This window comes from Convolutriloba macropyga, chromosome 5 (assembly GCF_964194025.1).
Source record: "Convolutriloba macropyga chromosome 5, txConMacr16.3, whole genome shotgun sequence".
NCBI lineage: Eukaryota > Metazoa > Xenacoelomorpha > Acoela > Convolutidae > Convolutriloba > Convolutriloba macropyga.
In genome coordinates, this window is record NC_134472.1 from 56,379,547 (window position 1) to 56,402,133 (window position 22,587).

At 35.0% G+C, this 22,587-nt stretch overlaps 2 protein-coding genes across 4 annotated transcripts in view; one reads left to right on the top strand and one right to left on the bottom strand.

Annotated features, from left to right (window-relative positions):
* The window catches only part of LOC142340423 (uncharacterized), a 464,952-nt gene extending 454,084 nt beyond the window's left edge, over positions 1 to 10,868 (bottom strand). Inside the window, exon 1 of the mRNA XM_075390999.1 lies at positions 10,863 to 10,868. The gene's annotated coding sequence lies outside the window, so the exon portion shown is untranslated. The remainder of the gene's footprint in view (positions 1 to 10,862) is intronic.
* LOC142339486 (uncharacterized) overlaps positions 1 to 22,587 on the top strand; it is a 204,467-nt gene that overhangs the window by 154,160 nt on the left and 27,720 nt on the right. For all 3 annotated transcript variants that reach the window (XM_075389537.1, XM_075389536.1, XM_075389535.1), the window contains 6 exons: positions 8,206 to 8,410; positions 14,607 to 14,765; positions 18,805 to 18,985; positions 19,848 to 19,994; positions 20,407 to 20,551; positions 21,109 to 21,276. In XM_075389537.1, the coding sequence (XP_075245652.1) occupies positions 8,206 to 8,410; positions 14,607 to 14,765; positions 18,805 to 18,985; positions 19,848 to 19,994; positions 20,407 to 20,551; positions 21,109 to 21,276 (1,005 nt within the window). The remainder of the gene's footprint in view (positions 1 to 8,205; positions 8,411 to 14,606; positions 14,766 to 18,804; positions 18,986 to 19,847; positions 19,995 to 20,406; positions 20,552 to 21,108; positions 21,277 to 22,587) is intronic.

Below are 22,587 nucleotides of genomic sequence, written 5' to 3' on the forward strand. Positions count from 1 at the left end.
TTTTAAATAGCAAGGTAACCACCTGAATGACTGCAACAATTTTTGCAATTTTGATTGAGTTTGTTTATACGAATAAAGTGTATAAATTTAATTCGCAACTATATTAGAAAGACAAAAACGTTATGCTTTTTGATTGGAAATATTTCTTCGATTATAAGATTGTGAAATAAATTAATTTTTAATCAATGAAGTTAAAATTTTTCTAGCTCTTGAACTATGCGTCCAAAACAAATGTAACTTTCTGCGATTCGATTTGTTTCAACAGTTTTTGTTCATAAATTTTTTGAGTGCTTGCCCTTTATGTTATTTTTTAGAAAAAAACTATGAGGTTGCGAACGCTCCGTACTTAGTTGATTTTTTAATTGCTCTCAAACGAAGTTTTGTAACATTTGTATTAGTCCTGCTGTTTTTCATCTGATTTTTTGCTTAGACATTTTCGCGTTCAAATTTTTACTTTTCGTCCTCGAAAACGGGATAACAGGTAGCACTCTGAGGTCATTAGATTCTCTTAGAGGCCTTACGACTTATTAGTCTCTAAGTATGCGATTCACCTAACGAGTTTTAGAAAGATAAATTCATGGGATTCGTCTGCTAAAAAAAATAGCTTTGCTTGCATTTTTCTATTAGCTCCCCGATAGGACCGTGGAACTTTCACCCTTACGCGTATTAACGAACTTTGATCAAGCTATCGCTGTTGCTCTTACAAGTTTGAACTTATTGTTTTTTGGAACGCGTTGCTGACCAATTTTGGAACGCGTTGCAATCAATTAATTGCCTGTGCTAATGATAGCTGTAATTGGTTTTGCCGAGAACCCACCTCTTCGGTAAAAAATTTTTCTGAGTATTTCTCGCTTGCTTTGCTACTTGTTTATTTCGAGCTGACAGCATTTTTTTAGTTTGTTTTACAATATTGGAAAATGTATTCATTGTGCATTTAGTTTTCTCCTATCTGTTTTGATAACAGCGATGACATTTGCTGGAACTGGATGTTCGTATGGGAGCGTTTGCCAGTCTGGTGTAAATTTGCGCAAGATCTTTTGGCTTCTCTCCACTGGTTTGATTTTTCGCTGGTTTGACTTGTGTCATAAAAATGAAATCAAGAAAAGAAACGGGATAAACGCGTGAAGCACAATTTTGATGCGCGCTACTTGAACTTTTCTTAAGTACCATCCCTAATTCTTATTGGTTTTAGTACTATCCCTTGTGTCATCTCTACAAGACGCTGGAATATGCTTACAGCGGAATGAAATCAAAATTTGAATTTTGCATTTTGACAATCATAATCGGGGTTATCTGAATGAATGGCGGCTATTTTTTGGCAGTTGCTGGTTATTTTTATAGTTGTAACTACTTGCTGTCACCCAGTTTTCTTTGTTTATAGTAGTAAGGCATTTTTTGTAATCTCGATTAACGTGAAGATTTTTTTTGGTGATGAAATCTGGTCGCAATGTTCTGAAACTGTATATAAGTTTTACTCACTATTTTCAAAATCTTCTTATTGAAAATATATAAGCAAGTAATAGGGCTTTTATATTTTACTTTCTTTCACTTAATATCATTCACTTTTTATATTTTACTCTTGTTATCTCATGTTACAGCGGAATAAAATCAAAATTTGAATTTTGCATTTTGACAATCCTAATCGGGGTTATCTGAATGAATGGCGACTATTTTTTGGCGGTTGCTGCGTATTTTTATAGTTGTAATTACTTGCTGTCACCCAGTTTTATTTGTTTATAGTCGTAAGGCATTTTTTGTAATCTCGATTAACGTGAAGATTTTTTGGTGATGAAATCTGGTAATGTTCTGAAACTGTATATAAGATTTACTCACTGTTTTCATAGTCTTCTTAATGAAAAAATATAAGCGAGTAATAGGGCTTTTATATTTTACTATCTTTCAGTTAATTTCATTCACTTTTATATCTCATTTTATCTCATGTTTGGGGGTATTCCATACGCAAATCTTTCCATTTATTGTACTTGCAAATCTATAAGGTGCACATAACTGTTTTCTGGTACTCGCGGTTGTTTACGACTGGCAGAATATTAGTTTCACAAGGTTTTTAAGCTAAAGCCTCTATCAAGGACTTGGGATTTTGACTTTTCTTCGCGAAGGTTGGCTTCATTTTTTGATCGTTGTGCATTAACTTGTGTGTCCAATGTTGAGTTGTTAGTAACGCCTGATACTCATAGTGAAAAAGTTCCGAACTTTTAAGCTGTAGCGTAACTTTTTTTGCAGTCTTACTGATTTCAATTGCTCTCGAACGAAGTTTTGTAATATTTCTATTAGTCCTATTGTTTTTATGTGATTTTTTGCTTAGACATTTTTGCGTCCAAATTTTTACTTTTCGTCCTCGAATACGGGATAACAGGTAGGACTCGGAGGTCATTATGTTCTCTTAGGGCCTTACGAATTATTAGTCTCTAAGTATGCGATTCACCAAACGAGTTTAGGAAAGATAAATTCATGGGATTGGCCTGCTTAAAAATAGCTTTGCTTGCTATTTTATTAGCTCCCCGATAGGACCGTGGAACGTTCACCCTTGCGCGTTATAACGAACTTTGATGAAGCCATTGCTCTTGATCTTGTAAGTCAATCAATTAATTGCCTGAACTAATGATTGCTGTTATTGGTTTTGCCGAGAACCCATCTGATAGGTAAAAAATAACTGAGTATTTCGTGCTTAATTTGCCACTTGTTTGTTTTGAGGTGACAGCGTTTTTTAAGTTTTTTTACAATAATGGAAGACGTATTCAGTTTGCATTCAGTTTTCTCCTGTTTGTTTTGATGACAGCAATGACATTTGATGAAACTGGTCGTTCATATGGGAGCTTTTGCCAGTCTGATGTTAAATGTGGTAATTGTGTGTGAGAGAATAAGAGTGTGTTTCGTACTGAGATTGATAGGATATTGTTTTGGACCGTTTAAATTGTTTAGTTAGGATATTGTTTTGTTAGATAACAATTCTGCTTGCACTCCGAAAAATGTTTGGTACTTAGAATTCCTTGCTTTTGGTTATCGCAATTTTACGGCATCATTGGTAGATTAGATGGATTTCTGCTCTCGATTTTTGCCTTGGAAGTAACGCCAGCGGCATTGGTATCAAAGAGTCGTAAAAAAATAAAACCCCAAAACGATTTTTGTACTGTACCGCGTGCTTAAATTATACGCAGTGTTATGGGCTAATATGTTTATTTCATTACTTTGCTGCACGAGCCGTTCGTGCATTATTAGTAAAAGAGGGATTGCAAATGGATATGGTCACTAAAACAAGAGATCTGCTGCTGTCTCATTTTTTGGCAAGATCCTTTCGGTTAACTTTTTCGCTTTAAACCGTTTTTAAACCTTGACTATGTTTAATATTCTTTAAGTAAATTTCATAAAATTTTTGATTTTGTCCCAATGCATTTAAATAAAGGTATGCATTTATTATAGATAATTTCATAATAGTTGTTTTGTGGCATAAAAAAGCTAGATTTGACTTTTTTATTTTACGAAGCGTTCCTGCTTTTTACACTTTTTTATAACAATAATCTATAACAATAGTAGTGTCTTTATTGGCCTAAGAAGTAAATTATTTTTTGTTTTGTTTTTGGAGTGGATTTTCCATGATACGTTTTTTGTACTTAGAGGAAGAAGTCTTTATATTTGCGTTTAAGTGCTCTCTAACGAAGTTTCGAGCAATTATTGTAAACTTAATTTTGGGCAGATTTTTTGCTTAGGACTTCTTCAAGATTGCTCTCTAGATCGCTTCAGCAATATGAAACTTTTCGCCAATCTTGTGGATCCAGCCAGGTTTCTTTCTCAGATTATTTTATGATATTGTTTCCTATGAATCTCTATAAAGCTCTAAAAGTAGCAAATTTTCAAACATCATAAAGAGACATTTGATCAAATACGACAGGTGTTTAATTTAGATGTACGGTTACCCAGAGCAAAGAACCTAAAGGTCCAACTTTTGTGTTGGATTCAGGTAAACTACCATCTACTATCGAATTTTGAGAGCCGTAAAAGTCTCGTAGATTTTCTGACATTTACATCAATTTCTACCAGATCGCTTTCGATACAAGTTGGTTTTACAAATAAAATTGTCGGGAATTGCCGGAGTTTTCAAAAGAGTGAATAATTATTTGCGTGCGAACGTTTAGCCGCATTAAGCTGTTCTCTATTTTTTCTACTTTTTTAAATAAAAACTTCTGCATTAATCAGCGTCATTGAAGTATAACTTTGTGTTAAAAAATGGAAAAAATTTCAAAATGCTCAAAACTTTTGAATGTTTTGCTGTTTCTTCCGAAATAAAGTAAACTTGAAGAAATCTTTTGCAATGAAACAGTTGAATAATTTTGGACAGTTTAATATTTACACAAATTTCCATCCATTTTTCCGTTTAAAAAATTTTAAATATTCTCATTAAATCATAAAGCAGAACAACCTGGTATCCGAGCTACCGTTAAAATTTGCAGATAATAATTTTCCAAGACTGTTCTTGGAATTTTGATAATTTTCATGTTTCATTTGTTGTTTATGCAGTGAAGAATGTCTTTAATTTTTATTGGGTAGCAAAACTGCTGATGGCAGAACTTTTGATAGAAGTTTGAAAATTTTTTCAACTTGCTTTTTCAAAAAAAAGCGCAAATAGCAAAATTTTGCTATCTTTTTTTATAAAAGACTGATAGTTTCTTTCTTCAGTTAACTTTGAGCATTCATAAGCAGTGGCGAAATAGTAAAAATTCGATTTTCTGCGTTGAATTTTTTTCTCGCTGGGCAACCTTTAATTTTTTGTCTTTAGCACAACTTTTGTCAGCTATTTCAATTCTACAGAAGTTAATGTTTTGACCGGGTTTTATTAGAGTCAATATCAATGCAGGGTTGTCTGTCCTTGATCAGTCCTGTTTAAGTTCTGTCATACTAAAATCTGTTAATAAATTTTTTCAACATATTTTCATTGATTAAGGACTGCAAGGTGCAGTTACATTGGCTTCTCAAATAATGGAACGTTAACTAATCCTAGGGTGTAGTAAATTTTTGTCAAGTGTTTTTTAGATTTAAAAAAAACATGCAGACATTTTTAACAATTCTTTCAAAGTAGCCACAATCTTCCTAATTTAATGTTGAGTTGTCCTCAAACGAAGTTTGTAGCACTCATATTAGTCCTGCGGTTTCTTTTTTGTGCGATTTTTCGCTTGACCGATTTTTCGTCTGACCCTTTTGACTTTTCGTTCTCAAAAACGGGAAAAATAGGTAACGCCCGGATGGCATGATCTTCTCCTGGAGCCTTTCGCTTACTTAACACTAAGTATGCGATTTACGAATTTGGAGACATGAGCTCATGGTGTGAAGGGCGATTCTGAGAGCCTGACCCCCCACTTTACCCCCTTCACCACACATCAGCCCACTTCACCCACCCCCGCCCCTGCATATCGTTCCACTCCACCACTAATCGAGCGCGCTCACCACGCCCTTTCAATTAAGCTAAAGCTAGCCTCCTTAAATCGTAGCTAGCTACTGACGAAGCCAACAGCTCTTCATTTGTTTCAGAGCAATTGGCCCGACGTTTGGCGGTTATGTTTTTCAAATCTGTTTATTGTTTTGCCTGGCCAGATGTTTCTGATTGCAGTTGTCGTGTAATTGTTTGAATTCAATTTTATTTTTGCAGAAACTATTAAATGTACGGCGCTAACCAGAATTATAAACTATACATCTACTGCTTTTACATGTATAAGTTCTCGGAAAAACGCGCGTACTCAGCAGTTTTTATTGCGCACATGAATAGGTTTTCATTTAACATTAGGCGTGATTATTTATTTTTTTGTGATTTTGTACGCCTCTTGTATTCAATCAAGCATCGTTGTTGTTTTTATAGATGTTTCCTCCACCTTACCAACCTTGTTTATTGCACTACGTGTTGTTTGTTGTGAAAAACGCGCCACGTTCCTTTTTGTTGGATTTTATGAATGGTTCTCTAAAATTTTATCGCACCTTTGAGGATTGTTATTCTAAAATGCAAATGACATTTACTATATTGTGGTTTGATACCTTTATGCGTGAAGCGAAAGATATCATATCGCGTTTATCCCACTTTTTTTTATCGCTATCGTAAATTTTAACTACCATCTACAATCAGATAGATGTATAAATTTGACTTTGTAACTAACCCCCCCCCCCGCCCTTTACTCTTGTATTTAATCCCCGGGCAAACTGTTCAGATTTTGCCTTAAATTTAGTGCCTATAACCGCAAATGCACAACTTCCTGAAGGGTTAAGTTCGCTAATGTTGGGATTTGTGTTTGAGTTCAAATTTTGTTTGGAAATTGGTCAATTTGTTTCCCCGCAAATTGTTGACATAATTTAAAGCCACAGGTCAATAGAATATATAGGGGGCTGTGTAGCGTCAATTTATGGAAATGGGCGAATGCGGGCACTAGTTTTTGGAAGTGAGCGGTGAATTTTGAAATCAATTATTTCCCTCATTTTCACCAGGAAAGGGCAGCCCAGCAAAATTGGGGCGCCCAATATTCGCCCACACTTTTAGCCCCGTTTTTTTTCGCACAGAACAAGATGGCAAAGTAAAAAGTGGTCCAATTTGAAGGAAGCTTCGAAGTGTAAGTGGTTGATTGCACTTGTGCAGCAGACAGGCAAATTAGAACAAAATTGAATGAAAATAGCCCAAAGATTCTATTCTCCAATTATATATCATGCAAGCATTTCTATAGTTCCATTCACAGAACCATAGTGTATTTGTATATATGCATTGTAAACTGCATGCACTGCAGTTAAGCGGTATATTCCCATGCAATGTAGCCGTGATTTGATTCTTTACCGTTTTATTGTGTATTGTTTTTCAAAATGTCTCTTTTTTACTCCAAGGGACAACACACACGCGCATTATATTATTGTGGCTCCTCAAATGGCCAATTTTTCTCTCGCATTATGCGTTTGTTTACTATTTCACTATTGCTTTCTTTTCTTTTCCCCAAGCAAAGCACATGTTGTTTGTTGCACTACAGTATCCTACCACAAAACACTATACGTGTAGTCTGACACCACCACCCCCACCCCCTTATAGACAGTACCCAGCTTACATACTAACCCTATACACTTCGGGTTTCTTTTCTTTGGTATAATCCCCCTTTCCAATATCTAGTACGGCTGTCTCTATTCGCTCTTCGTCTCGCTAACTTTTCACAAGACGCCGCCGCTTTCTCATTCACTAAATCTTCTTTCCCCCCACTCATAGCAGAAACAGCCGCCAAAGACCAATTTTGCACTCTCAAATAAGTTCCCTCAAATCCCCCGCCCCTGTCTTGACTGCTACTGCTTCCCCGTACCCGGCCCTCGAATTTACACTTTTACCCTAGCCGTCCGTATTAGTATTCTATTTGCATTCGTCCAAAGCGTGCTAACTACTTTCCCTGTTTATCTTCACCACCGGTACTTGAAAGTTTTCCTGCGTGCCGCTTCGGGTCCTTATTTTGTCATATCGTAGCTATTGTGTTTGTTTGTGTAAATAGCAAAATATGGAAACTGTAAATTTTTGAGTGCCAAGTGTTGTTTGCGTACACTGACAGATTTGCCTCTTAGTTTGGGGAATCCTTGTAAACTTTGTTCACATTTGACATTCTCTTCCCTGCCCCCTCAAGCCTGCAATTAGCCCCCGCCCCGTACTTTCCACTCTCTCACAGTTGATTTATAACTAGCTGTCTGGGTTAAGTTGTTAACGCCTTGAACTGATCAAATGTTTCCTTTCCATTAGAATTCAACTCCTCCAATAAATTCCACCAAAATCTTTCCTAAATTCTCTGATTCCTATCAAGTGCTTTTTATCACTGATCCTTAACATATTGTATTCATTTCCGTTGGCTTTAAATATTATTTTTACGTTTACCGTTCAACTCGTAGCTTTTGACCATAATTTTTTATATTTAATATTTTTATATCACATCAACTAACTGTTTGCTTTCTGTCTGCCTTTTACAAATTTAAGTCTGCGTTTATGGGTTCCAAACTTTGCTACTACGCCTAGCTACTAATACATGTTATTGCTTATTAATTTCAATACAGTCACCGTTCATTGTTAAAAATGGACAATCGGTACTATATGACACTGGAGCAAGTCCAGGATGTTCTCAGCAACATCCAAAACCGACCGTCGACTCCCCGGAAACCGCCAGTGAACTCGGAACTTAAACTTACCTGTTTCAGCGAATACATCAATGTCCAGTGGCCTGCTCGAGGATCTAACGTGAACTCGAATGGGTCTTCGGGCAACTCAGGTTCTCTCGGACGGTCGGGTGGATGTCCAGAACCCAGGAAACCCAGTATCGACCATGGCAGTTTGGGAGGAGGAATCGGACCAGGAGTGAATGAAGAGGAAAAGTTGCGAAACTTTGTGGAAAATTCTTTGGATGTAAGTCTGATTTTTTTTCTGAATCATCTGTTCACTACTCTCTTTCACGAGTTTGAAGATGGATCAAAGTCTCTATAGATCAGTATTATTTATGCATTTAATTAGAGTATGCTCTGAAGTTTGCATAATTGCGATTAAATTAGGATCAGTTTTTATACAACTTAAAAGTATGGCACATTGAAATTAAACTAAAAGGCAAGACGTCAATATAGAGCTATTCGTACCCAAAATAAGTTTCCTGCATTAATATCTCCGGATTACTTTCATTTGATACATGAGACTACTTCAATTTATCACGAGCTGCAACGATTACAAAAATCGTTGTGCGATATCCTTGCTCCAATAATGCTTGATACCAACAAAATTTATTAATTATGTTTAATAATTTTCCTTGGTTTTTTTTCAATGGGAGGAAAGCTAGTTAACCGTCTGCAAGCATTAATGATGGATACCAATTCATCAAGTTTTCCGATAATGCAGAAAAGACACAAGCTGAAAAGTTCATTTTGTTTCACGTTGCTAAAAACACGAAAAATTAGGCGACTTCTGTCCCGTTAGAAAAGGTTCCAGTTATAATACACATGGAGTGACCGACACATGAGTTTTTGTGCAAAAGATTTATGGATAGTTTTTGAAGCCTAAATAATTTAAATCTTAATATTCACGAAGAAAATGATTTTAGGATAACAATCAGACTATTAAGAATGAGATTTACTAAAAATAGAAACAAAATGTTGGGTAGAAACAAATTGCACGGAAGATTTCCGATCAGAAATTTTTACGAATCTCATTTCATCGTGCAGATCCATTGATGCCTTCATCTTTGTTTTTTTGTGCTAATAGCTACAGATTTAGAAGAAATTGAGACTGAAATAGAAGAAAGTCCCTATTGTACTTTATTAGCGATATCTATGAAACCAGTTTTTGTGTTTTTGCCCAAGTTTTTTCGAAGTTATCAAAACCTAATATTTTTCCATTGCAACTTGAAGTTTTTTCGATATGTAGTAAAAGTTTATTTTTTGTCAAATTAAATTTATTTAGCCGTTAAGCATAACCAAAAATCTTAACGAACGATCATAGTGAGCAACTGCCGAATTTTAGCGAAAAGCTGTAAATTTTAAACACTCCTCGAAGAAACAAAACTCGACAAACTTCTTTCTGATAAGTTGTTTTACACTCGATTTGCTTTCTAATGATACTTCGTACAGCCTTCAGCAACTAATCGTTTTGTTGAAACTGAGTGAACAAAGAATTTGAGCCTATAGTTCTTCGTTTTTTTAATGTGGCTTCGAGCAATAATTCAATCTTTCAAGGTCTCGTTGTTGCTGCCTTGTCTGTATTCTTTTCCATCTTTGCTTCGTGACATCAAATCGAAAACCTGTTAATACTTAGGAAACCAATAAAGCTAGTCTTTAAAAAAATTGAATTCCCACATTACCGAATCTGATTTTCTTACCTAGGATATCTGTTCTTTGTTGGTCATTTTACACAAGTAATCACGAAAAATTGCAGCGTTCATTTAGTAGGTAAGTGTTAACTTTCTTTCGTCTATTTTGGTAAAATTATTGTTGATCATGGTGATTTTGGAAATTGGAAGTGCAAGTTTATGTTTGAAATCCATTTGGGGATAAAAATTGTTTACTTTAAGTAGGCCTGATTCCCTAAATAACCTTCGCACTTCTTGATTTGGATTTTAGCTCAATGGTCAATTTGGTCGTAAACGTTGAAGTTCAAAAGCCTTGAAGATCTTTTCACAGCAACTGTGTTCAATTTCCTTAAGGCCATATGTTAATGCTTTTGAACGAAGTGTCGGCTTTTTGGCTTTTATGTTCGGCCTCGTATGGGAGCACGTCTAGACGCGTTTAACTTTGATTGACATATCGATTACGTAAATTGAGTGCTTAAAGCGCGACTTAATGGTGTGTACGATTTGTGTATACCATCATTTCCAGACAATGGTACAATGCCTTCAAAGAATACTTCAAGGTCATTATGTTGAATATCGATCAAACTTTGAAATGAGTTATAATAGTTGTATGGAAAATATTTTGTTTGCTTTGAGACGTTTTAAAAACGTATTGTTTTCCATGATTTTGTAGCCCAAATTGCATTAAACAGCCGTCATTTTCAGGGTGTAACTCAGTTTAATTGATTAACCAATATTTACGCATAGCGTTGATTTATTGATTTATCATGGTCGATTTACTGTACGGATCCCGAGAAACGTTTCCAACATTTAATGAATCGCCAATTTTGAATTGTCGTCAAAACCGATTCACACGAAGTGTGTCTTATTCAGGAATTAATCGTTATCTTGTCAAACAGGAGAAGTTTATAGAAAATTTGGGACACCAACAGTCGAATTCGCCCCTTTCAAAGGAGACTTATGGATTTATGGATAAAATTCGACATTTTTCCAATCGGTTCACGTCACCGACGCCCAAGGCGCGCAATTTAATAAGATTCAAATCGAAGTCACAGGTTGTTACGTCACTTACTCTACCATTGTTATTTCAATTTGGTTGTCAAACGCATTCTTTTGAATCCGTCAAACGTCGACTATTTTTATGATGCAAAAAGGAATTACAAGGTTGCGTAAATCTGAAAAAATAGAAAAAATATTAATTGCTCTTAAAAATGTGCGCAATAATTGATCGGCTAATGCTAGTGTTCACAACCTAGTTATGACAAGTTAGGCGACCTTAGTCGATAAATTTTCCAGTAATAACGAAAGGAAATCTTACTGCGGGTTTAAGACTATAACGATGAAATCCCGTATAACGAGACTGTTTTTCTTACTTCGGTAGCTTTGTTGTTTACCATATTTTGAATCTCCTTGAGGACTGTAAAAAGTTGTCAGCACAATGTTTGAACACTTTTTCACAAAAAATAATTTATTATTAAAGTTCGAGAAATCAAAACACGACACTTGTTTTTTTCACTTCAACTTTTGAAGCGCAGCACAATTTTTTTCCCTTTGCTTATTTTTTTGCGGCGAAAGCTTATAATTACGGTAAATCTGGGGGCATCTTGTTGTTTTTTTTTGGCGATACAATAGTGGCAGCGTTCGACTTGTCGGTTTTCTCATATTGAACGTTTGCTACATTTTGATTTTTAAGGAGGCAGATGAGTGGTTATTTTTGTTTGAGCCAGTTTGTGTTGACTGGTTACTGATTAATTGCTCTCGGACGAAGTTGTAGCAATTATTGTAAACATGTTGGTCTTTGTTGAAAATTTTTCACTTGACCGTTTTGGCCTTTTCTAGAAAATTCTGTGACTTCTCAAGTGACTTTTTCACGCTTTTGTTCTTCATTTTTGCGTGATCTCTATCAATCTCACTCCGAAGTAAAGGTTGTTGCTAAAATGAAATCGATTGCAGCACAGAAAGAAGAAGGGCTTAATAGCCGAGTGGGTAGTGCTTCTGGTGAGGGAACGGGAGGTCAATGGTTCGATTCCCGGCGTGATTAACTATTTTTGCACCCATAAAATTAAATTTATCTAGGCTACAGCCCCTGAATTAAATTGCATCGCCTGTCGTTCGAGAGCAATTCTTCCGTCATTAGTCGGTTTATATTATTTTTTGCTCAATAAGCGTCTTCTGGTCTTCGCCAATAAATAGACAACGCTGTAATTTTACAGAAAAAAAGACACTCTATTCACTTTGAGATATATTTACAACCAATTTTTAAAAAAACTTTCTAAAGAGGAATACATTGCAAATAAAATTTGTTGGAACTCTTGCAACAAAAATTCAAAAGTAGTTCAGACAACAGTTTTGTTAGTTGACTGGCACTGTAAGGAACCTGATGAAGTTTTTCAAAGACATGAAAATTTTTGATTTTTACTATGTTTTGGTACTTTATAATAATGTTTGGTTTTTGTGCTTCCAATTCAATTGATTGTCGTGCAATTTTTTATTTCTCGAAGAGCAAGAATATCTTGTCGAAGCAATAGGATAACTTCTCGATGCAATGATATCTTTTCGATTCAATTTAATTCAGGGGCTCTAGCCTGGATATATTTTTCTTCATGGGTGCAAAAAAGTTGAATGGGGACCTCATTGACTTATTTCACGAAGCTCCTGCTTAATGTTCCACTGACAGCCTCATCTGAACTAGTGCACTTCTCTGTGGAATTGGTCTGGTACCAATAAATGTACTTGTTTAAATCGTGCTTTAAAATAGCTGGTATGTATAAATGCAAGCTTTAAATTTTATGAGTACTGTTTGTGAAATATTTAGAGGGTGTTAACTTGGGTTCACATTTCTGCGTCAAGACCGTTGGGGCCTTGATTTATTTCGTATGTTTTTATTTTTCTCCGTATAAATATGAACTATTGTTTTGAAAGGTGAAAAAAATTATGGGGCGTTCAGTTGTCATCTTATTTATGTTGTGATACCTGGATTCGGATCAGTTTTCGTCAGAAATGGATGTCTGCTTGTTTTTTTTCCTGGTCCGCATCAATAAAATAGACTTCTGGATATTATTCTTGTGCCCTCAGTACGTTATGCACCCCAGTTGAACTGAAAATGGAGTTAATTCTATCCCAATTTACTGTTCCAATTTTCTTTGTGCTCACAACTCGAAGTTCTTTCAAAAAACCGCAGTGAAAAAGATGACATTTTATTCAAAATTTAGATTGAACTAACTATATTAAACAAAAGAACCAATCAGAAAGCTAAGCATAATAAAAACATCATTGAAAATTTGCTGAATTTGTCAAATGACAACTGAAAATCCCAGAAACAAAATTTTTGACTAATAGCCGCACAGCGATAGCTTGGGCTATTATTGGCCTTCTCTTGGTTTTTTTTTATTTCGTCAAGATTTTTGTTACGACCGTATGACGTCAAAATCACTTCAAATCTGCTTTTTTCATTCGTTCATTCAATTTCTACTGAATTGCGTGGTTGACGTCATTTTTCGTTCTTATTGGAGCGAGTTTTTTTGTTCATTTGCGTGATTAAGTTTTTGGTCACGCGTGACTTACCTTGCTCTCAAAAATGACTTCCTAACTCTGAAACTGACTTTTCTTTACTTTAATTCAAAGAGATAAGGGCAAGTGAGTGCGTGTTAGTCTAAACGAAGGTTATTTGAGATCAGCTGATAGAAGCAGCAATAACTTATACATATTAGTAATCAAAATATAACATCTCAGAATTTAACAAAAAGAAAGTTCTCTTTGGTCTGTTTCTGTTACTATTTTTTTGAGACTGTAGATCTACGAAAATCTTGCGGCTATTTTTTGGTTAAAAACTTAAAATTCAATATACAGTAATGAAAACAAACGAAATCAAGGTACCACTGGTCTTGATGCAAACATTGATGCATCTTAATTTCATTTTAATCCTCCAAAAAGAGTCTTTCACAGAAATTTCAAAAACTCCGGGAAACCGTTAAAATCGTTCATTTAAAGAGACTCCATCTTTATTTAAAAAAATCAAAGCAAGCAAAATTGAATTGATCTGGGAGAACGTTTTATGCATCCGCCGAAAACAACCTTTGTGTTTTCAAAAATACATGGCTTCAAAAAACCTAATCGGGTGCTCTGCAGTGCACGTTTTTTGAAGCCATATAATTTTTAAAAACCGTTTTTGTTCGAAAATGTTTCTGGGATTTTCAGTTGTCATTTGACAAATTCAAGAATTTTTCATTGGTATTTTTGTGTTATGCTTTCAAAAGCTTAGCTTTCTGATTGGTTTTTTGTTTGATATAACTAGTTCAACCTAATGTTTTTAATTATTTGATTATGTCATCTGTCTTACTGAATTTTGAAAGGATTTCGAGTTGTGAGGAGTGGAAAGTTGGAACAGTAAATGGCGATGGAGTTAACTCTATTTTGAGTTTAAATGTAAGCTTCTCTCCATCACTGCTGAAACATGGTCATGTCTCAGCTGTCCGTGGGTTTTGACGTGAATCTATTACAACTGAATATAGCATCGTGCGGCCACTTATTTCCTAATTCTTTTCGTATTTTTATGACTAATTGGGTCATTGAACTCAAATTAAATATCGCTGTTGATCTACTGCCAGTTTTTTTTGTTTTTGGTTTACTGTCTTTTTTGCTGTCCTAGAACCTATAAGATGTTATTATTTCTCAATTATAGATTGTATGTAAAGCGTTAGTGATTTTAAATCTGATTATTGTAACTCACTCTGCCGGAAATACCGGCCTAATATTTGGTTCAACTTTTAGCTTCCAACTGACGACACACAGTCAGAGATTAGCGAGGACAACTTCTCGATACCCTCAAACAACACGAGTGATAACAATGCCCCCTCCCCACTCAACAGGGAAGCGAAGTCAGAGTCATCGGTCACTTCTCAGTTCTACTACGGAGGAATCACTAGAAAGGTAATTGAATCTAAACGCTAACAAGGCGGCTCGTTAATGTGCGTTCGCACATGATGTTCCGACCCGAGCTCATCTACATTTTTGACTAAAATGTCAACCAAATCAAGAGATAACAAAAATAGATGTTTGAGTTTAAAACAATCGTTACACATTCTATCTACTAATTGAATTACTAATGCCATGCTTCATTACAGCACCAACGTGACCTGACATTGAAGAGACTAGAAAAAAATAGCACCAACAAAATTTTGGCGGCAAAAAATGAATATCTAAATTTAAAAGCACCTGGTAACAACGTCAAAATGCAGTCAGATAAAACCTTAACTACACAAGTTTACCTTTTACTAACTATACAGCAGATGAAAAGTTTTCTTAACGAGACTAGGTAACAAGCCGACAAAAAGAACGAACAGTGAGGCGAAACTTAAAAATTAATCAACATTTTTTGCACCAAGAAAATTCAAAAATCTTAAAAAACATTGGTTTTTAATAAAAAAATCCTTGATAAATTACTAAAAAGTCATTACAAAACCAAAAGCACCCGTCTGTGGTCAGACTATGCCATAGAAACAAACTAAAGAGAAACTCAAAAAATTACAAACGATTTGCGAAAACACAAACCTTTGCTACCATTAAAATCAATACCTATCATCTGAATATGTATTTTTAATTCAGTTGTTATTTCTGCTATTTCAGTTGAAGGATTTATACTGAAAGATTAAATAAGTTTACTTGGGCCACATTTAAAAACCATTGGGATCTGTTATTACGCGATTGTTCTGAAGGAAGAGAAAAAGAAACGCAAAAAATGGCCATTCAATAAACGTTCAGAAAAACGAAACAACAGTGGCACATAATATCAATATATATGTTATTTCTTGAAATACACGAAATTCGATGGGACATCTGATTGATGAATAGAAGTTAAATTTGACGAAAGGAACCTATTCGCTATATACTGAATGTTTCGAGCAACATCATTCATTCAGTCCTCAATTACAAGCCTATGAGATCTGTGAGCAATTTACGGCTACCTAAAGAACAAAAACAGCGAATTCAGGAAAAAAAATTGAGCGACAAAAGGGTCGAAGGCATTAAAAAAATGAACTTTTCACTAAACACTCTTCAATTTTAAATTAATTTTTCAGGAGCAATGGGAAAACCTTTTTTATCAATATAATTTCAAAAAATCAACAAATATAAACAAATACATTAGACGCACGAAAATTGCGGGAAAACACGTATTATCAACGCCATTAAATTCATTAGCCTTCAACGGAAGCCAGTATATACAATAAATGATGCCTCGAGGGGACAATAAGTTTTTTTGCCAATCGTATTTCATCAATAAGACCTTACAACAAGTTAATGACTATGAAAACAACAACAGAGAGAGGCAAAAACCACAAATTCAGTAGAAAAGTGCCTGAAGAAAATGTCGAAGCAACTCAAATCATAAGCTCTTCCCTGAAAACTTTATTTATGATCCGTTGAACTTCTTCCCTAAACCAATAGGGACTCTCAGCAGTAAGATGATGTGATAAGATTTCAAAAGGATCGAAAAACAAAATAAAGTACCCAAAAAAAATATGAATTCTCGTGGCATTGATGTTTTAAAACTAATAGGTAGAAGATAAAACCGCTAACCAGATTAATTTTGGCTATAGTAGAACGGAAATGGATTCTGTTAGAACCAACAATGACCAAGAGTATTCACGAAAAAAATTAGGAATGGTTGAATTTCAAAAAAGTTTCGAAAAATTATTTTTAAACCCTTAACAGCCAGTAAACTCAATCTTTCATCGGAGCTCAATGACGATGCTCAGATATAACCCATAGGGAGGAAAATGATGTCTGTCATGCATAGATAGTTAAAAAGACATCACAATAAGTCTTATGACAGAAAACAATAACAAAAACAGCAAAAACTAAAATTCAGTAGAAAAATGCGAGAAGAAAGTGTCGAAGACAATTAAACCATTAGCTATTCTCTGAAAACTTTCTCTGTGATCCACTGAACGTCCTCTCTAAGCCAATTGGATTACAATAATCTTTGGATAATGTGATAAAGAGTTCAAAAGTGACCAATAATTCAAAAAATCCAAAAAAAAATTTAAAAAAATTGAAATCTTTGTCATTGAAGTCATATAACCAATAGCTAGAAGATAAAACAGCTAAACAGAATATTTTTAGTCGCAGTAAGAAGCAAGTGGGTCCAGTCAATACTGAAACTCACTAACAGTTCAAGAAAAATTTAGGAATTGTTATTGTTCAAATAAAATTTTCGAAAAATGATTTTTATTTTAACAGACATTAAATTCAATAGCTTTCAACGGAAGTCAATAAAAACGCTCAAAGATGCCCCGGTGGCAGTACATTTATGTTTGTCATGCATAGGTATTCATTATGAGATCACAGTAAGTATAATGACTATTAAAACAACAAAAAAAACAGGAGAAAACCAAAAAATCAGTAGAAAAGTGCAAGAAGAACGTGTCGAAGCCATTTAAACCATAAATTTTTGTTTAAAATTTTTATTGGCCATCCACAGAACATCGTTTTTAAGCTAATGGGAACTGTCAATATTTGGATAATGTGATAAGATTTCAAAAGTAACCAATAATACGTAAAAATCCAAAAAAAATTTTAAAAAATTGAAATTTTTTGTCATTGAAGTCATATAACCAATAGATAGAAGATAAAACCGCTAACCAGTTTAATTTTGGTTGCAGTAGGAAGGAAGAGGGTGCTCTCACCCCTGGACTGACTTACAATTCACTATAATAAGATTATGATTCTTTAATATTCAAAAAAAAATTCGAAAAATTATTTTTTAAGTCTTAACAGCCATTAGCCGCCCCCTCAATGAAATAGACATGTTCACTTAATGCTCATTATGGAACATATTGCACTGTTAGTCAATGAATCCCTACCATAGGACTCCAAAAAAATAGTAAAACTTCAAAAAGAAATTCAAAATTTCATTCAAAATTACGAAAACTCAGAATCGAAGCCAAAAAAAAACATGAGCAATTCCTTGAAAACGACGTTTTTTGTTCATTGCGCTTCATTCGACTATAAAGGAGTTTTGTCATTAATAGAACGTCGATATAAAATGTGACTTGTCTCTAGGTGACTTAAAAAAGCAAAAAAGAGAAAAGTTTTATTAAAAAAAGGGCTCTCAATTAGAGTTCGATTTTTTTTTGATAGTGAACTTCCCTATGAGACCAGAACTAGTCTTTCTATCGCCTTGCATTCAACTTTTACGAACTCAAAATTTATTCTTTTTATAGAAATTTGAATTAATGTTTTCGTAAAAAAGATCTTAGTTTGAAGAAAATTGTACTAAAAGTGAACAATCATGCTAAAGATCCCATTGTTCACACAAAACTTCAATCCTCGATAACTCCTCGAAAAAAACGAAATTCAAAAAAATCTTTTTACTTTTGAATTCTACGCTGGACCAGCTTTTTAATGATACCACTCACATTTCTCTACGACGAATATATCGATCGGCCAAAATTCACTGAACAAAAAAAAAACCCATTTGAGTATATAGTTCCTTCCCCCACAAGTGGGGTCGGAACAATCATAGTAGAATCTGTATCGAAATACAAAATTTAGTTTTCCGGGAAGTTTTCGTGCGTGGGTACTCATCAATTATGACATAATTTTCTGCAAATGAATTCCTACAAAATTATCATGCAAAATTTAACAGCTACTGTTTTCTAAGTGGTTTGTCGACCATTTTTTTTATCATAGAAGGGGAACGAAGTATAATTTGCTTGAGGATTATTCGACTAGGTTATATTTCATTATACGTATATTGGTGAAAAATTTTATTAATGGAAATTTGATGACAAATCCATTCTTATGCTTCTCATCAAAATTTTTTAAAAAATATTCTAGCTCAAAAAGGTATGTACATTCATAATAGCCCCGATATTTCTCTTATTGGACGCTCTTAGAAATAATGCGACTATAAATTAAACTTATACTTCTAGTTTTAATGTTCTTATGTGATTTGTGTGTTGTGTAGGCAGGTTGGCTGGAGATCAAACATATCCTGTTTCTGAGGAAGAAGAGGCTGGAAGCAGCTCCTAAGAGGAAGTGGCACAAGTACTGGTCCTGTCTGAGGGGAGTGTCTCTCCTGTTCTACTCTGTGGCTCAAGGGGAACAACCTGCCATCGAGGACACCACACAGCCCGCCTGCACACTCAGTCAGTATTCTCACTTCACTCATTCACTCCCACTTTTGAGTGACAAAGTAAAAAGAGATGGAAAAGGTACAAAGGATGGAAAATTCAGTGTGAAAAAATAGAAAAGCGTCACTCGTTTTTGATTGGCGAACTGCTCAGTAACTTGCTCACACATATTCCCACAGTTTAAAGCTAGGTTAAGATTCTCAAGAGTATAAATTTATGAAAGAAGAGAAAAAAGTGCTCTGGCTAAAAAATTTGCAGAGGCTTGCAACTTGGGTATCAATGGTTTGTGGCAACATTTTCTTTTCACCACGATTTTTTCACCCCCTATCTTTTATATTTTTCACCCCGACTAGCACACTAAATCGTAACCCGCTCGAAACTGCGGCAAATTCCTATCAAATAGATAATTTTTTGCGCAAAGAACCGACTAATTGATATCCGATGCTGTTTTCCGTTGCATGGCAGTTTTAATCCCTTTTCAAACACGAGTATGATTATGATCATCTTCGAAAGATACATTTATCAGTATCATTTTTAGATTGAGATCGAGGAGATTTGTAAGGCAGTGGAAACAAATTAGTGGATAACATTAATGCGGAATTAGCGAATATATGACAATAAAAAATCTGTCGCATCTTGTTGACAAAACGACGTCTTCCTGTCCGAAATTTTGTGTCAGTTGCCTGTAATCACGCCCCCTCCTTTGTCTCGTTTTTATAATCAGAAAGAAATTAATCTTCGTTTCCTTTGTATGACAAATCTGAACAAAATTAAGTTATAAGAACTGTTTAATTGTCATTCAATAATGGTATTGATATGTTGATTGATTTGCTCCAGCTCTTCTTAATCAAATGGTAAAACTGTAGTCTTTTTCTAGACATTGAGAACTGCATTGGGCAAGCGATCCCGGAGCACCCCAAGAAAGAGAACATTTTTTCACTTTCCACAGCTAATGGAGACGTATACCTCCTGGAGGCACCCTCCCAGATTGAACTAGAGAACTGGATCACTGCCATTCACTCGAGTAAGTTAAAGTTGGTAGCTGCTAGACGAGTGCTGATGTACTGAGAAAGTAGTGAAATGTTCTGTGAACAATTATACAGCGAAGTTTATTCGAGGGTCTAGACTCAATATATTATCTGACCTTGCTATGCCTTTCGAAAGCCTTTCGACAAGTTTTGGTTTCAACATATCTAGAAGGTTTTAGATGGTCAAGAAGAGATGCCTGCCAAAATTTCATTTGGTGTCAATTGCGTTGTCTGAGCTAGAAAAACATTGACCTAGAAATTTGATTTTTAGCAGTAAAATAATTGAGTCTTAAACGATGTCGCAAAGTTTGTGAACGATATTTAAAAACTAAACTGAGCATCAACAACTAGTTTCTTAATTATTGAGTTAAATATTTCTCAATATTGAGTGAAAATATTTCTCAATAGGTTGCTCAAGTGCATTTGCCTTGGGTGTGTTGGAGAGGCTGAGCTCAAACGGCAATGGGAACTCCTCCTCTGGCCAACAGCAGCAGCGTTCAACCCCACCCTCTGCCACCAACCAGAAGCCACAGGACACTCTCACATGTCTCAGGTTGGCATATTGGCTGCTACTTCCAGATATACTTAGACTTCTTACATGAAACCACGTTGGTTCATGGAACATGAAAGTAAAAGAGCACTGAATTTTATGGTATGTAAGTAATGATATGAAAGAAACAGTTAAACGCAGTAGAAACAGTTGAAAGCAGTGTATGAACTTACCATTTTAGTCAATATAAAGCAACGTATTTTAATTAAGCAACGTATACAAACAAAAAGTTTAAGTTAATTACAAACAGACACAAATAATGATGTGCTGTAACGTTACCCATTCCAATTAAAGAAAGTAGATGAACCTTACCGAGTTATGTCGTGTCAAAATTTGAGATAACTTAAAAGAAAGCCTGTCAGCCATTTTTTCTGGGGAATCTTGAAAAAGATATTGTCAAGACTTTGTTTCTCAAAATGCATACAAACATCTTTTATTATCTAAAATCTCTCCCTGCACATAGAAAAACAATTAAGTTTCAATCAGAAAAAGAAATAACGTTTCCGCGAAGAGAGTACTTTTGTAACTGTAGTTACGTTCATACTGCAAGTATGCTTTAGGGACGAGATTCGAAAACGTGAGGATGCAATGGACAGAGATAGCAAGATGAGGAAGATGGCCCAGTTGCAGTTGTCAGTCACAGTGGACTCCAAGAACAGACAGCCAATCCTGGCCCAGATTGAGAATTGGGAGCAGAACCTTGAACTCATGCAGTGCGACCTCTATCGGTGAGAACGAATATTCGCCTTAACACTAAAGATTATTTCGGCTATTCTGCGCTGACGTTCAAGGGCACAGAAGTCTTCCATGAGTGCAACAGTGTGGCATAAAGTAACCAAGCTTGTTAGAAAGTAACAAAAATCGTCTTGAACATAATCTGAAGTATAGGTTTTTTTAAATCTGATATCAAATATTTCCAACCCAGGGTAGATGACGAAGTAGAGGATCAGAGAAAAAAGGTTTCAGTTGGTAAAATATTAGTTTTGAATATAGGCAAAAAAAGAACTCTTGCCAACCAATATTTGATAAGAAATTCTCTGGGTGACTGAGACTCGCCCTGCGTCATTTCAGCAATGTATTATCTGCGAAAAATTTTTGAAATTGTCTATTAGTTTCCCAACTGTAAGATAGACCCACCGGCACAAAAAAAACTAATATACATTTTTCAGAAGTGAAGTTTCTGTCCCTTCATTCTTTTTATCTGACAAGATTTTTCGGTCTCTGTAGAATGTATGAGACTAGATTAGAAACTTAGAATAGAGAGAGAGAGAGAGAGAGTGAGAGTTAATTTATCCTCGCTTGTAAAGTATAAATACAGAACAGCATAGATTTAGTAGAAAAAAAAGAAAAACAACGAAGTTTACAATAGAATGGCAAAGTACAGCAGAACGATCAGCATAGTATTATTTATCTTCAAGCAAGGAAAGGACACGCAACGAGGTCGTTTGACCTACTTCACAGCGTGCCCAGATGTATACAACATAGATGATAAACTTATTAACACTTTTCAAAAAATTTTTTCTTTCTTTTTCATTTCTTAGCAATGATTCAAAAACATAACACAGAACTTAAATGGTAACTTTGAACAATTCACTACTAGATGCCCTCTTCTATGGCATATTTTTGCATGCTCAAGCGAACGTCCAGACTTCGCCAACTTTGAAAAAATAAGAGAAAAATAAGTTCTTCATATAAAAAAAACTCTAATTGAAGAAACATTTTTAAAAACTATCTTTAGAGTTTAGAAAAATCAGATTTTGACAGCAAAAATGAATCGCGGTGCCTTCTACGAACGCACCGCCACAATTTTTGCGTAGATTTTTGTTGTTTTGTAAAGAAAGCATCTAGAATTACAGGGTTCTGGAAACTTAGCAGAAAAACTCTTTTCGAATGAGTTCCTCATTTCCAAGAATATAAGATTCTTTTAAATTATGATAGGTCATTGATATTTGGCTATAGGTTGAGCTCCCGATAGAGTCAGGCAAGAATCCTTGAATTTGCAAAACATTGCATAATGTTGAAGCCCGACGACTTATCGA